The 16,756-nt window shown below is 35.4% G+C and overlaps 1 protein-coding gene across 6 annotated transcripts in view; it reads left to right on the forward strand.

Moving 5' to 3' along the window:
• LOC127851821 (coiled-coil domain-containing protein 81-like) overlaps window positions 1–14,939 on the forward strand; it is a 50,853-nt gene extending 35,914 nt beyond the window's left edge. For 3 of the 6 annotated variants that reach the window (XM_052385741.1, XM_052385744.1, XM_052385743.1), the window contains 8 exons: window positions 2,560–2,839; window positions 3,562–3,669; window positions 7,882–7,965; window positions 8,357–8,442; window positions 8,922–9,000; window positions 9,774–9,953; window positions 11,931–12,151; window positions 12,720–14,939. In XM_052385741.1, coding sequence (XP_052241701.1) covers window positions 2,560–2,839; window positions 3,562–3,669; window positions 7,882–7,965; window positions 8,357–8,442; window positions 8,922–9,000; window positions 9,774–9,953; window positions 11,931–12,151; window positions 12,720–12,984 — 1,303 coding nt within the window. In that variant the 3' untranslated portion in view covers window positions 12,985–14,939. The remainder of the gene's footprint in view (window positions 1–2,559; window positions 2,840–3,561; window positions 3,670–7,881; window positions 7,966–8,356; window positions 8,443–8,921; window positions 9,001–9,773; window positions 9,954–11,930; window positions 12,152–12,719) is intronic. The other 3 variants (XM_052385745.1, XM_052385746.1, XM_052385742.1) reach the window with 2 other exon arrangements.
• The last annotated feature ends 1,817 nt before the right edge of the window (window positions 14,940–16,756 follow it).

Consider the following 16,756-nt stretch of genomic DNA (forward strand, 5'->3'; position numbering starts at 1 on the left):
TTTTGGAAAAAAATGAAATCCTTAACCGGAAGACAAAACGCCATGGACACCGCGAATATTTCCGAAAGTGATTGGTACGAACACTTTGAATCCTTGTTTAGCGCGAACTTAGATAGCGTGGATATTCTTGTTAATCTTCTTAATGACGAGCTAGGCGAAGTCGAAGACGCTATATTCAATGATGAAATAACGGAAGAAGAAATATTAAATAGCGTCAAAAGCCTAAATGCGTCAAAAAGCGACGGGCCAGATGGAATACCCCCTCAGTTTTTCATCCAGGCGCACGAAACCATTATGCCAGTAATGTTAGCGCTTTTTAATCGAATATTTTCCACAGGCGTATTCCCAGAGTGCTGGTGCTCCGCCATTATAATCCCAATCTACAAAAAAGGGGATATCAATTCGCCTTCTAATTATAGAGGAATTTCACTACTAGATATATTTGGCAAAATATTTACTAACATAGTAAATAGACGTTTGACTTTTTTCGCAAATGTTTACTCAAAAATAGACGAGTCGCAAGCGGGCTTTAGGGAGGGTTATTCAACTACCGACAACGCCTTTGTGCTTCAGACTTTGATTTATAAAACCTTATCGCAGAAGCGCCGGAAACTCTATGTAGCTTTTATTGACTTTAAAGCCGCGTTTGATTCTTTGGTGAGAGACAAGTTATGGGAAGTCTTGATTCAATCTAATGTCAACGGTAACTTACTAAAAGTGCTAAAAGGGATGTATAAATCCGTGAAAGCGCGCGTTCGCACCAGCACTGGATTAACGGAGCAATTTGAGAGTAACATCGGCTTAAAACAGGGTTGTTTGGCTTCGCCGAAATTGTTTACATTTTTCATAAACGAACTAATAACGTACCAAAAAAATAAAGGCATACGTGGGATTCAGCTTAAACCGTGTGATATTGAAATTTTCAGCCTTATGTTCGCTGACGACGTCGTACTTCTGGCCGACACAGTAGTTGGCCTACAAAGACAACTGAACCTACTTTATGATTTTTGTACCGATTTTTATTTAGCTGTAAATATCAGTAAAACTAAAGTTGTAGTTTATAAGAACGGCGGTCGCCTAGCAACAAATGAGAAATGGTACAATAACGGTAATTTGTTGCCCGTGGAACAGACATTCACTTATGTCGGTGTATCGTTTTCTTCGTCCTTGTCTCTCACTCATATGGCTGAAGCAAATTGTATTAAAGGTAAACGGGCAATAAACAGTATTCTATCATCTATGTCCAATTATGGCCAACTGCCAAATTCAATTTTCTTTAAACTATTTGACTCAAAAGTTGTGCCAATTTTACTATACGGGTGTGAATTGTGGGGTTTCAAAACCAGAGATTGTATAGAACAAATACAACGTTATGCTTGTAAAAGATATGCATGCTTAAATGAAAAAACACCAAACTCTGTCACACTTGGCGATTGTGGTCGTTACCCGTTATTTATTAACGCGCAGATAAGGTGTTTAAAATTCTGGCTTAAAATACTAAAAATGCCTGACTCCAGATATGTACGAAAATGTTACGATTATTTGGTTGATACTAAGGTCCATCTAGCTGTGAATTGGGCAACAGAAATTAAACGTTTATTGCATGAAAATGGATTTGGATACGTTTGGAACAACGGTCATGTACCACACTTAAGCACTTTCTTAAACGAATTTACGATACGGCTCAGAGACCAATACATCCAATCATGGAGAGAAACTATTAACCATTCACCAAAACTGAGTGTGTATAAACATATAAAGTCATCGTACAGTCATGAAAGGTACCTTGACATTCTATGTATAAGAAAATACAGGCATTGTTATTCACAATTTAGATCAGGTTACCATGAACTTGAAATAGAAAAGGGCCGGTATTCTAATATTCCAATACATGAAAGAATTTGTAAAGTTTGTAACTCAAAACAATTTGAAACGGAATATCATTTTGTTTTTATCTGTCCAATGTTTAAGGATCTAAGGGCACGATTTATTCCGTGAAAATTTCTTTTAAATCCCAATGTAATGAAATTGCATATATTAATGTCAAGTCGAAATGAAACTTATATTAAGGATCTAGCATCGTATATTTACCTTGCATTTGTAAGACGTAAGGAGTTACTTACGTTGTAGGGTAGCTACTTATCCTTTACTACCTTTTTCAATATGTTAAACCTATACCATTTCATGCTTGATGATGTTATGTGCACACATGCTTTTGTATATATATATATATAATTATGTTCTATAACTGTGTCAGGGGCCGGCGGCCTGCATATCACAATAAACCTTTGTTGTTGTTGTTGTTGTTGCATAAAATTTCCCAATATGCACCTACCCTTGTTTTTTTTTACGGAAAAAAATGAATGTCTATTTGTGGTTCTGTGACAGCGCAAAAAGTGACCAATTGAACAAAACATGTATTACAAAATAAATTACATATACATCTACAAGAAATAACTTTTTAAAACAGAAGAATGCCCCATTACCGTAATATTTTGAACTTGCTTTGTAAGAAACACAGAACCATACATAATACAGAGTCCAATTTTTTTCATTCAGCATTCTCCACAAACCCCAACCTCCGACCCAGTTAGCTCCCCTGCACCGAAGCATGAGTTTCGACCAGATGCGACCGGGTGACAGAGTGATGTCCCCTCCGGGTACGGCGTGCGGCCATTCCAATGCGGGCCAAGAGCTCTGCTACCTTTGCCACCAAAGGGCGCGCCGGAACATCCCTGTCTCGTTCGCAGAAGAACGTCGACAGCGCGAGGAGGAGGAGGATCGTCTGCTGCAGCAGTATCAGTATATGAAGGATGCAGAGAATGTCCTTCAAGAACAGGTGAGTTACAACACTTTGCACTTGAAAAATGCTGTCCCAGAGTAGCCTTTGGTTTCCCCTTAGCATAATCAGTCTCCACCTAAATTGGATTTTTGCTAAGAGGTGACTTTGTTTTAAAGAAAAATGCAATTAAAGCGGAAAGTGTCGTTTCTGGTTAGCCTGTGGGGAGTGCACAGGGTAATCTGCGACGACACTTCAGACACAGCATTAAGCCCCATTTTTCCAGAGCACTTCTGCAGCAGTACCTGTACATGAAGGGGGCAGAGACATTGCTCCATGAACAGGTGGGCAGTGGTGGATTAAGCTACAACACTTGTGTGTTAAAATGTTGTTGAGATTTATAGCAGTAACAGTAGGGAAAGATTTAGGATTTATGCCCCATGGCTACGAACTTTCTTAAGTCAAATCTTGTTCTCAGTTTTTAATTAGCCTCGGGTAAACTGGGATAAATGCATGTGTGGTAAGTGTAGTCCCAGATTAGCCTGTGCTGCATACAAAGGCTAAACAGGGACAACACTTTCTGTGTAAACTGGATTTCTGCCAAAAAGAGACATCTTTAAAATCAAAATTACCATAAAACGGAAGTGGCGTCCCTGATAAGTCTGCGGAAGTGGCGTCCCTGATAAGTCTGTGCAGAGTGCTTAGGCTAATCTGTGATGAAACTTGTGCTGACCATTATCTTTATGGTTTCAAACAAAAAAGAATCTTGTAACTATTTTCAGGAGATTAACATGGCTAAGCGAAACAATCTGCAGAAAATGGCTGCCTTCAATCTGGGAGTGTCCGAGGCAGTTCATCAGAAAAAACGTGAACGCGACACAAGTTTCCATGTACGTACAACTTTGAGCAGACGTGTTGAATGATTAATCTTGGGGTTTAGTCTGAAACTGTTCTATCTTTTAAAGATATTTTTACCAGTTATTTTAGTTTTGTCCTTGACCTACAAAATAACACATTTCTATGTATTTTTTGGCTTTAAAGTATTTAAAAAAAATGGTTATATGTACAAAGTTAATTCATAGTTCTCACTCCTGTTTAAAACTTGTGAAAAAAAAACAAAAAAAACCTATTTCAACAATTTTATTTCATTAATTTTTTCCAGTTTCTGTGTAAATGTATCAAGATTTTAATATGTTATATGTAAAATATGTTGTTTCATTATCTATTACACGATTTATTATTTATAAAATTGTACACAACCATTGGATAATCGAAGCATGTCAGAATATGAAATAACAGATTCATTGGTCTTACAGTTTTCCAATTAATTATCTTTCTGTTGATTGATGATAACTTTGACATACATTACGATAATTTGTGATGATCGGTTTGGGATTTCTTTTTGATTCCACAAAATGTGTACCTAAAATATGTTCAATACCTATTTCAAATTCAGAATGGAAAACCAATGGTGAGAAAAACTTTGAAAAAAATATTTTTCAGAAACAGCTTCCTTATATCTAGGTTTCTCTCTATGCACAAGTTGTCTGAAGTTTGGTATGGGTCAAAAAGAAGTCGTAATTAAAATTTATTATCATATGTTTATAAGCATTGACATTGTCATTTAAGTCAAATTCGTGTTTATAGCATATAGCTCTTGATTCCCATCATAAACAAACGTGCATGTGCTGACTAGTCCTGTGTGTTTAAGTAACCGTCCGCATGACTCGACTACAAGTGTGCCTCCCATGCTGTGTTTACTGTCATAACAAATGAACTGCGTCATGCCAAAATGGGTCTTATGCCATATGCTGGAAAGGGTAGCTCCAGAATAACCTGCGCATTCTTGTCCACTTTAAGGTTATGGAAGGTTTAGTGAGGTCTTTAGGGGACAGGTAGCTCCTAATAAGCAGGCTGGTCTAAAGCTATCCTGACGGTACAAGTCATGGACGAAGACCCATTTTGCATAACGTGGCTTCAAATGTCAAAAGGATAACAAGAATAATCTTTGTTAAGATATTGTATTCTTATTTAATTAATATCATGTAATGCGACTCCACTGCAACGCCGATATATCGCGGTTGATTGGGTCCAAAGATCGGAAGCGCGATATATTCGGCGCGCGATATAACTCGAGAAATGTCTTACTTAATTGTATTGCGGTTAATTTGTCAAATTTCCCCAATGTTTTCATTTTATATACAGCGCTGCTACATATTTGTATAGTAATTATTGCAAACCAATTCTACAATGAACATTTTCATAACTACGTACGTATCTGTATTTATCATAAAAACCAAAATGTAAATTATATTTTTTATTTTCATGTACGATCGCTCGCGAATCAGCTAAAAAGAAGAATTCTTTCAGTAAAAAACGTATAAAATATAATTGTGCATAGATTCGAATTTACCCTTATAAATAGTCCTAATGAAGGAACTGATACAGTGTAACGGTAACGATACAGCGTGTTTGAATTATATCTTATCAAGAGGAAATGTCAATGCCACATAATTCGCAAGATACCGCGGTACTATAGTTGAAATTTACAATGAAACTCTTAATGAAAATTCAATTATCTCAATGTTGTTCCCGCTACGAAATTTTTATTTACAAATAAATACACCCACACCAATTTTCGCGCGCTTTATCAGGACAAAGAAATTCATGACCTTTACCGAAATAAACGATTTATACCAATAAACTGCCATCATTACCTTTGCAATGACACTAATTGGTTATTTCTGAAGTGTTAAAAACAACACTGTCACTAATCGACTGTTGTTCACGCTTCAGTGCGTGCCATAGAAAGCCGCGAAATATGGGGTGTTAATACTAGCTAGAACCGGCTTTTTGCTTAAGTTAGCGAATTCTCATATTAAAACATGTCATTTAGTGATCATGCTTGTCAGATTTTTGGGAGCCATAGCCAAAGCGCGATATATTGGGCAGCGCAATATACCGGTCCGCGATATATCAGCGTTGCAGTGTATTACATAATATTAATTAAATAACTAGCCTGAGTTAAATACAATAGTAGTAAAGAAACAAAAATGTTCAACGTTTGGGCTTTTATTAGGTAAAGCATTCCACACAGCAATATCATTGATCATTATGATAATCATTTATAAATCCTCATTATTATATAATTCTGAAATGTAGAAAATAACACAATTACTAATGTAATTTGTTGGTTTTGATCTTTTGTTGTTGTTATCATAGTATGATTTTGCATATTCTTTAATTATAATTTTTCACAGATCTGAAGAAATCAGCTGTTTCTTCATATAATGTACAGTCATATATTATATGAGTCATGTCAGACATGGTGAAAGACCGTCACAATTTACAGGCAAGGCTGGCCTACGAGGAGAACAAATTACAGGCCCATAGTAAATTGAATAGGCCTCAATTATAGGTGTTTTACCCATGAAGGCATAGCTGCATGGAAAGTAAATTCAAGAAATGGAAAAATAAAGTCACAAGCCTGTTTTGGGTTTCAGTTTGTGGAAAATATTTACTCCTATGAACGTACCTACTAGGTGTTATTGATGTTACCTTTCAAAATCTTCCATTTCACTAACATACCATTTCAGTCAACGGTATATAGTGACACACATAATAATGCAGAATATGCACATGAATCTGATTCTACACAGATCCATTTATATTTGTAAATCAAACCATTTGTGTCTTTTTCCATTTTTGAACGATAATCTTGTAGACTATATTCAAATTTACAAACACTAGTTCTGTGACATTCAAGAAATACATTTCCATACTAATTATATGCTGTCTGTCATTAATTCGATTGTTCTTTGTAATTTTCATTGAGCATCATAATTACTTGTTACTGTCCGCCATATTGGAGTCATGTTTGCAACATGTGAGGAACATAATGTAAAATCATATATATAACAAGACTATTGCCAAGCAATATAGTCCCCTACCGGCTCCACCATTGTCAGAAATTCCACCATTGTCAGATTATTTTTTTAATTGTTGCCATAGCAACCGAAATGAAATCACGTGCATAATGTCCATATTGCCATCTATCCATGTTTCAAGTTTCATGAAAAAATATTAAGGACTTTTAAAGTTATCGCAGGATCCAAAAAAACACCATTTTCAACAGTATTTCTAGTCTATTTGTTGCCATAGCAACCAGAATTTTTTATGTAGGAACAAAATGAAATGACGTGCATAATCACCATATTGCCATCTATCCATGTTTCAAGTTTCATGAAAAAATATTAAGAACTTTTAAAGTTATTGCAGGATCCAGAAAAGTGTGACTGACTGACTGACTGACAGACAGACAGACAGAGCGCAAACCATAAGTCCCCTCCGGTGAAACCGGTAGGGGACAATAAATATATGTCTGACAAATTTTTCGAACCAATCATTAAGTCTGATGTCGTTCTGCAACAAACTCGAGACACTGCGTTAACATTTAGAAAGGTTGTCAAAATTTATCGAGGCTGCAATTTACTACTGAACTTTGTTAAGGAATATGACGAGATTGATCTTTTTATTTCCGGAAATGTAATGAACTGGTAACCACAAACTAATGTTTGAAAACTGCAAGACGGGTACAATCTTTGGAAGAAAAAATATCAGCCAGTAATTCCGACGATCTTGCATTTCACGTCAGCTTTTGCCATGTCTGTCATGTAAACTATTCATTTTATATAACGTGTCTGCACCTGATCCAACATAACAATGCAAAGTTGAAATCAAGCATGGAGAGTGATATAGACTTAACTTTTGTGTATGTGATAGAATAGTTTTTCTTTTCACCTTTGCAATCCACAAATGACTATTTATTTGTTTTTACAGTAAAACACTCCTTTAAGCCATACAAACTTTTATAATAACATTAGGGTATATAAGAATTTTTAATATATTAATATACTGCACTATAACCTTGGCATATGTTTACAAACCATGTTTTTTACTATAATATTTTTGCTTCAAAAATGTGGGTTTGGTGTAGGGGGAGCATTATGACTTTTACGCTATGTCTGCAACTTCTCATAGCAGTTTGTTCTTCTTAATCAATAAATTATCTCTAGGTATGTATTGGCTGATTTCTCTTGCAGAAGTCCTACATATTCCAACGACGACCCTTGACCCCTCCAAGGTTCATCAAGCAGACGGAATATTCCGGAGACCTCGCTAAGCAGGTAGGTCAGAATGACAAACTCAAGAACTGGTTACTTAGTAATCCAGGGAATGCAATCTGAAATGCCTCAATAAAACTGGAGCTTTCAATAAAGGATTTTTTCTAGAAGTATGATATAACTAGGCAAAATTTACCTCAAGGTTATGAATAATACAACAAAGAAAAGTAGGTGATGAGTGATGCTAAAATAGGAGCAAGGGGCTGTTAGAGGCTAGTTTGACCGTCTTTTCATTTTCCTAAATCTAATGGTTAATATTACGAATGAAGATCTTGATTCAGTCTTAACTTACACTGTTTACCATTCAGTATTTCTTAACTTGCTTTGTTTTCCATTCAGTTGTCTTTATCTCCCAATTTTTAAGTTTTCCTAAAATCAAGTGTTTGTAATGCAGGTTGAGCACAAGGAGACTGTGAAAGCCAAGAGGCAGTCTGACGAGGAATTCCTGGAGCGTCTAGAACAAGTACAGCTCGCCGAAGAGTAAGTGATGAGGGCTCGCTTGTTGTCTGTTTGTTTTGGTGAATTTTTAAACATTAAATTGTGTAATTTATGGTGTGAGCAAAGTTTACAACATACACTTTTTATTTTAGTGAGACAAATCAACATTCTAAGCATCTGCTGCGTTTTTTACACTGACTGTGAAAGTGGACAATTTATCCTTTAAAAGTCATTTTTTGAAAACAAGGTAGATGGGGTAACTGGCTGACAAACTTGTGCTCCCATTAAAAAATCATATTAAATTAAAGACCTTTCTAAAAGATGCAAGTTTTAAAGGCTTCATTTCCAACCCTAAGAGACTGATAAGCAGCAAACAGCATTAAACCTGTACAGCCTGTGAGTTGCTCGCAGGCTGTTTGGTTTTATGCTGGTTGCATACAGCAATTTTATATTTGCTTCTTAGCGGGACAGGTTTATATGATGTGATAACTTACATGCACACATGCGCCTCTATATTTCAGCCTGGCTATTCAGCGTGAACAGTTCATGAGGGAGAAGGCAGAGGAACAGGAGAAATACAAGAAGGCTCTCGAAACACAGGTACAATACTGAACACTATATGAGCCTTGCTCTGGGGTAATGTATGTGCTTAAATTGTGGTCCCAGACTGAAATGTGGAGTCTGCACAGGCTAATCAGGGACAACACTTTCTGCTTTTATCGTGTTTGAGAAAGTCTCTTCTAAGAAAAAATCCAGTTTAGGTGGAAAGTGTTGTCCCTGATTAGCCTGTTTGGAGTGCACTGGAAAACTTAAACAACACTTTACGCACATGCATAATGCCCCATTTGTCCAGAGCAAAGGCTTAATGTATAAAATCGTGTTGGCGGTGGTTTTATACATCTGTCATATGTTCACCCCATGATTATGTATTAGGTATTTAATTTCATCTCATATGTCATTCATTACTTTTCCCATTCTCTATCTAACATCATGAATGGTTGCTACTCCAGCTAGTTTAACTGTTGCCTATTTGTTTTTATTTTCATCACCTTACATTTATTATTTGTTTTCTGACGTTATATCTTACAATATGACAATACATTTCTCCTGGTGTTAATAAGGTAAGATAAATACTCTTTTTTAAGGATATACATGTAATTTTTTTTTACATGTATATCTTTAATCAAATCTTGTTTGTGTTAACTGTTTTTTATTCATCGTTTACAAGCAACAACCTTACATTTTCCTAATAAATAAATCTTTCAAACTTTTATATATTTTCAAACTATCATATCTTCTTTATTATCAACCCATTTCCTACTTACTTTCTCTATCTCTCTCTCCTTCCTTTTCTCACCACCCGCCCCCACCAGGTCCGTATCCGAGTTAAGTTTAACGTGCTGGACGATATGAACCCGAGACCTGTGGGCAACCTCTCTGAGCCCTCTGAGAGTAGCAGCAACCTGCGCCTCCCCTATCTCACCACCATCCGACCCTTCTCTCAGCCCAACCCCGCTAGGCTCAACGAGGACTGGAAACCTTTTGTAGGACGGGTAACACCTTTCTACTCTTCTGTTTCATACTCTCTTATTTCTATTCCGGTTTCTGTTATTTCTTGCATTGTCTCTGTTTACTTTATTGTTTAAAATAAAAACTCAGCATCATCATCATTATTATCATCAATATCAACAACACCATCCTAGCTAGCTTTTTCAAAATAATGTGCGCTTAACTGATACTTATTCTAAGAATAAGGAATTTTTTTTTGGTTTAAACTTTAGTATTGTATAACAATTATTTACAGACAATCTAATAATAATAGTGTTATTGGATATTAAATGTTAATATAATTTCCATGTTAAGTAATGCACTAAATTGTTTGGGATTGCATTCGTTGGTAGGGTATGTTTTCTTTAGAACATTTATATGAAGTAACCTTTTTATTTGATTGGTCATCACTGCTTTTTGCATAATTTAACAACAAATAAATTTCTTCATTATTGAATAACTTGTTAAAGATTGGTGCAGTAGCAATTCTGCCTATGGCATTGCAATTTAATTATTAAGGTTTGAAGAAAAAAGAAATTAAATGTACGCAGACCAGCATTAATGCTATGTGTCAGTATAGCACTCTACAATACCTGGGTCTCTAAGAATGCTGATAAGTTTTTCTGAGCAATGAACCAATTGTCACCATGTTTTCCAAACGTTTGAGCAAGTGTTTTATGCATTTGAAGTGGAAATTGATTGAATGCATATTGACAGAAAAATCAATTGCATGGACTGCATATCTAGATATTTAAATGAGAATACATTTGACAAAATCTTTAAATGTAGTTGTTGAAGGTTAGTTCAATTAAATGTTTTTTTGTGGGAATTAAATAGGAAAGTTTGTGTGTGTGTGAAAGATTAGTTTGTTTATTGTTTGAGTTTCTTAGCTTCTTATATCTTAGCCACAAATCCTACTTAAGACTACCTTATTTACCTTACATTATTGTGAAGAATGTTTGCATGGAACAATGTGATCTAAGGCATTAAATATGGTCAAATGCCAATTATGATTGCATGCAAGAATAAAACTGTTGAATATTTTGAGTGTGAATATGAACTTGTGTTTTTATGCCTTCATGAAGTGGAAGTCATACCTTGCAGTTTTACTTATGTTCGTCTGTATATATGTCCCAAAGTCTGTGTTTTGAACTCTTTAATCATTGGGTGGCTCAAATTCAAACTTTCATAGTTGAATGAATTTAATATGCAGATGATCGTTTAGAAAAGAATTACGTCTGTGACAATTTTAAGGCAGAATTATGGTCCTTTGTCTGTTTTCCAGTATTGAATAAAATGACGTATCTCTAGGTTTGTGTTATTCAAAACCTCTTTAAATACTCTAAATCTCTCCTAAACTTTTACAATTGAATAGCCTCAATATGTAGATTGTTGGAAAGAAATGAATTTTGGCAGTCAGGATTTTTGGCAGAGTTATGGCCCTTTGCATGTTTATCCTTTAGAATTATGGATTAATCTGTGTCCAAACATGTGTTTTATGGGTATTTGTGTCTGAGACTCATTTCTAGTTATTGTAAATTCAAATCTGTGTAGTGTTGTTTGATAAAAATACAATTAATGTAGTGACCACTGCTAACCTTGTTATTTTCTGATCAGCTTTACCCTACTTAATTGTGGTAATACTTTTAAAATTATTAAAAGTTTCCAAAAAACTTATATTTCTCGAAAAAATAAACATGCTACTGAAGTGTAGTTAATTTGGTAAACAGACGAATAAACATGATATAATTGAAAAGCTGATACTCCTGAGTATAAAATTTTATAATTTAAATGTTGATCATCACTTTGTTTCAAAATATCTTACGAACTATTAATGGAATAAACTTTGCTTACGGTACCCTTTTGTGTGGATTGTTTGACTCAAGGGGCATGAGTGAAATAAAAAAGGTAAAGGACTTCTATACTTTCTCATTTTCAATGTTATTCCACTGTTAACATTCATGTTTTCCTTCCAATTGCAGTTGCGGTTCAAGCCATTACAAGTTCCCGCCCGAGAACCAGACAAGGAGATGTTTGGCAAGAATGACATGACCAATGAGAAGATGGCTGAACGTAGACGTCGTGCGTACGACCTCTTCCAGGAACAACAGGACCTCGTGGCCCAGCGAAAGCGGGAAATGATCCTGAAACGCCTGGCTGAACAGAGAGAGGAGGAACAAGTGCTGGAAAAGACAAAAGAAGAGTAAGTGCACATTTAAAACAGATAAGGTGAATTCTAATGAACCTTGAAAAACACAGCTTTAGCATTTGCAGTCCGCACAGGCTAATCAGAGACAAGCATTTCTGCCTATACTGGATTTTCGTTCTGAAGAGACTAACTTTACATGAACATTTTTATAACAGCAGAAAGTTTCGTCTCTGATTTACTTGTGCGAACTGCATAGACTAATCTTGTATGACACTTTGCATCAAATGCATCAAGCTCAGTTATCCCAGAGCGGGGCTGGAATATTTTAGGTGATGTCTACATAGGCCATAATGGCTTGAATTCACCTATCACTGTTTTCTATTTCCTGCTGTCAGAATTAGCACAGGCTAATCTGGGTGAGCACTTTAGGCACATGTATCATAATACACCCTGAGTGAGACTCAAATAGACCATCTAGGATAGGATTCACCTATAAGCGTTTTATATTCCCTTTTGTAAATACAAGCACATACTTGTAATCGCATATTATAAGTCCTTGGACCAGCATGTTAAGAAAAAATCGATGGCAAAGCAAAAAGCAAACTCTGTGTTCCCTTTGCAGGATGATGGAGGACCGCGCCAACAAGTTCCAGCGCCGCACCAACCTGCGCCATCGCCTGGAGCAGGACTGGACGCGGGCCACCGTGCTGAAGCGGGAACGGCTGGAGGAGGACAAGCTGCGAGCACTGAGCCCTGGCATGCTGCTTCACGAACAGTGTGATAAATATAACCGCTGCGGCCAGTGCAAGCGGCAACTCAAGAATTGCGGAGAGTCCAATCTGTGGAGCGAGTCACGCTATATTCCGGGGTCAAGACTCATGGTGTAATTGTTGCGCAATTGCTAGTGGACTTTTGACTTTTATAATTTCTTTGTTTTTTTTATGTGATCAGTATTTTTTGATGATTTTTTTTTAGTTGCATAATACCTAATGAATAAAATATTCGGGTATAATCAAATCATCAAGTCGTTCAGTTTTTGCACCTATTGCAGTTGCATAATAATTGCTTAACTTGTAATAATTTACTGCAAAATAGAACAAGTTATATATATTTTTAACATCATCAATTAATAACTTACCGGTATCCCTCTCGTTTTGACTATTAAGGAAATTACATCATAAAATTGCATTTATATTGTCAATAAATACATGTTGTTGAATCCCATAATTTTGTCTCTGCAAATGTTCCAATCAAATATAGTGTGGCTGAGTCCAAAATGACTCGTTCAACGCAACATATTTTTTATATTGTTTAACCTTGATCAATAATGATTCTATGTAAGTATCGGACATAACAAAGTACTTAAATGAAAAAAGTACATTTTCTCAATACTTCATCCTTCTCATTATACTTTAAATTAATTATCAATATTAATAATTGCTCACATGGATATTTCAGAGTTAATTTAAAATTGCTTGACGCCTTGACATTTTGTTCTTTTTAATACTTACATGAATATGGAAGTGTCCTTTATTTATATGCGTATAGTTGTAATGCCTTAAATGAATATTTTTTATTACTACAATGTGATATTTATATCAAAATACTGTGATAAAACTGACATCTTTTAGAGTGGTTATAATGTTATGCTTACATGCATTAATAAATATTCATATTGATGTATAGTGGCCGATTCTACAAGTGATTAAATGGACACACACAAAAATCTGTCAGCGTTTTTATTGTTTTATGTTATAAGGTGTGAAATGATCTTCTTACTTAAAAAAGTCTTAACAACTCAAGAGAAATATATTAAAGTGTGGTTCATAAAAACAAATTTATATGTTTATTTTTTTTCTCAAAATTATCAAGTTTTCTTGATTAATGGTCCATTTTCAATATTAGTAAATAAATAAAACCCGTAGTTTCGCCTGTAGCTTATTTTAGTCTAAAATGTACTTGTATATTACCCCTTGCAGTATTTTGTGTTGTCTGTGATATTAATATTGCATTTGCTGTTGCCTAGGTACCAGTGTATGTTGTTGTTTGCTTGAACTGCTTAGATATCATGAACAGTTGTTTTGTGTTACATATGATTATGGTTAATTGGATTGAATAAAATTGTGTTGCTTTATGAATTATGCATGTTGTTTGCAGAAAAATTATGGTTTGCTTGAGGTACTGTGTAAACCATATTAAGCCACTATATATTATATGTTGTTGTAACCCTTTTCCACTTAGATACGTATTTTGACGTGTTTGTAGTCACTTAGAAAGATAAATTTATTTAAAGACCTTTCTTACTACATTCAAGTTTTAAAGGCTTCATTTCCAACCCTTAGATACTAAAAAGCTGCAAACAGCATAAAACCTGAACAGACTGCGACTTACTAGCAGGCTGTTCTGGTTTTATGCTGGTTGCAAATGCCATTTTCACTTTGCTTCTTATGGGGAAAGGGTTAAAGACTAACATTCCATGTATGTGACTTTTTAAGATAACAAAACATGTATGTAAATTAAAAAATAAATTTTCACGGTTTTATTGTGGACACAGTTCTTGGCATTGTTTTTGCTTTATTATGAACGCATTTGTTTTCCCTTTCACCTAACTGCCATTCTCTGTTGCATAACTCAAGAATGAAATGAAATGTTAGATTGTTGTTTATTTTTAAAAGTTGTCTTTGTGTAATTGTTTCATTTATGCTTTGTTACAGGGTTGCGTTTTATATTAAAGCACCATTGATTTTGTGCTAGGCATAAATATAACTTAAATTATATTTTGTTAATTGAATTGTAACTTCTACATATATGGATGAATTGTAATAAAACCCCTCAATTCTGTTTCCTGCTCATGATTTTACAATTTCTGGATTTTTATGTCCCCCACCACTGTAGTAGGGGATAAATTGTTTTTGCCCTGTCTGTTGGTTTGTTGCTTTGTTTGCTCCAACTTTAACATTTTGCCATAACTTTTGCAATATTGAAGATAGAAACTTGATATTTGGCATGCATGTATACCTCCTTGAGCTGCACATTTTGAGTGGTGAAAGGTCACGGTCATCCTTCAAGGTCAAATACATGGCTCAAAATCACTCATTTAATGTACACTTTTGCAATATTGACCATTGCAACTTGATATTTGGCATGCATGTACATCTCATGGATTTGAGTGGTGAAAGGTCAAGGTCATCCTTCAAGGTCATATATATGGGGACATAGTGTTTCACAAACAAATCGCTTATTTCATAAATGACCTAAAACATTTATTGCCTTTTTGATAACTTTATTGTTTCTTTAATTAAGCAAACCAGAGCACATGCTCATATTGGGCATAGTTAACTTTTGTGACTGCTTTTTGTCGGTCTATGTTCTCAATGTCTCCCTTACAAAAACCCTAGATGCCACATAACTGCCCATTCTTAATGAAACTATTATATCTTGATCAAGTTTGAAACCTGAGAATGGGGTTAAAAACTACATATGAGGAAAAATGCCCCCCCCCCCCCCCCTGGCAGCCATGTTTTTCAACCAACCGGCATCATTTTTGAACTCGTCCAAGATATTATCGGAATGAATCTTCTTACCAAGTTTCATGAAGATCGGACAGTTAATGTGGCCTCTAGAGTGTTAACAAGATTTTACTATAGCCATATATGGAAAAATGCCCGCCCCTCGGAAGCCTTTTTTTTCAAGCAAACATAATTATTTTCGAACTCATCCAAAATATCATTGAGACCAATCTTCTTATCAATTTCATGAAGATTGGACAATAAATGTGGCCTCTAGAGAGTTAACAAGGTTTTACTATTATTATAGCCATATATAGCCATATAAGGAAAAATGCCCTGCCCCTGGTGGCCATGTTTTTAAAGCAACCAAAACCATTTTCGAACTCATCCAAGATATCATTGGGACAAATCTTTGAACCAAGTTTCATGATGATCGGAAAATAAATGTGACCTAGAATGTTAACAAGGTTTTACTTTAGCCATATAAGGAAAATAGCCCCGCCCCATGTGGTGGCCATGTTTTTAAACCAACCGGCCTCATTTTTGAACTCGTCCAAGGTATTATTGGGATGAATCTTCTGACTGAGTTTCATGAAGATCGGACTATAAATGTGGCCTCTAGAGTGTTTACAAGATTTTACTATAGCCTTATATAGCCATATAAGGAAAAATGCCCCGCCCCTTGGCGGCCATGTTATTCAAGCAAACGTAACCATTTTCGAACTCATCGTTCTCATCCAAGATATCATTAAGACAAATCTTCTGACCATATTTCATCAAGATTGGACAATAAATGTGGCCTCTAAGAGTGTTTACAAGGTTTTACTATAGCCCCCTGGCGGCCATATTTTTCATTCAACCGGCATCATTTTAACTCATCCAAGATATTATTGGGATGAATCTTCTGACCAAGTTTCATTAAGATTGGACAATAAATGTGGCCTCTAGAGTGTTAACAAGATTTTACTATAGCCATATAAGGAAAAATGCCCCGCCCCTTGGCAGCAATGTTTTTCAAGCAAAGGTTACCATTTTTGAACTCATCAAAGATATCAGTAGGACAAATCTTCTGAGCAAGTTTCATGAAGATCAGAAAATAAATGTGGCCTCTAGAGTGTTAACATGGTTTTACTAAAGCAATATAAGGAAA

This window comes from Dreissena polymorpha, chromosome 11 (genome assembly GCF_020536995.1).
Source record: "Dreissena polymorpha isolate Duluth1 chromosome 11, UMN_Dpol_1.0, whole genome shotgun sequence".
Taxonomy (NCBI): Eukaryota; Metazoa; Mollusca; class Bivalvia; order Myida; family Dreissenidae; genus Dreissena; species Dreissena polymorpha.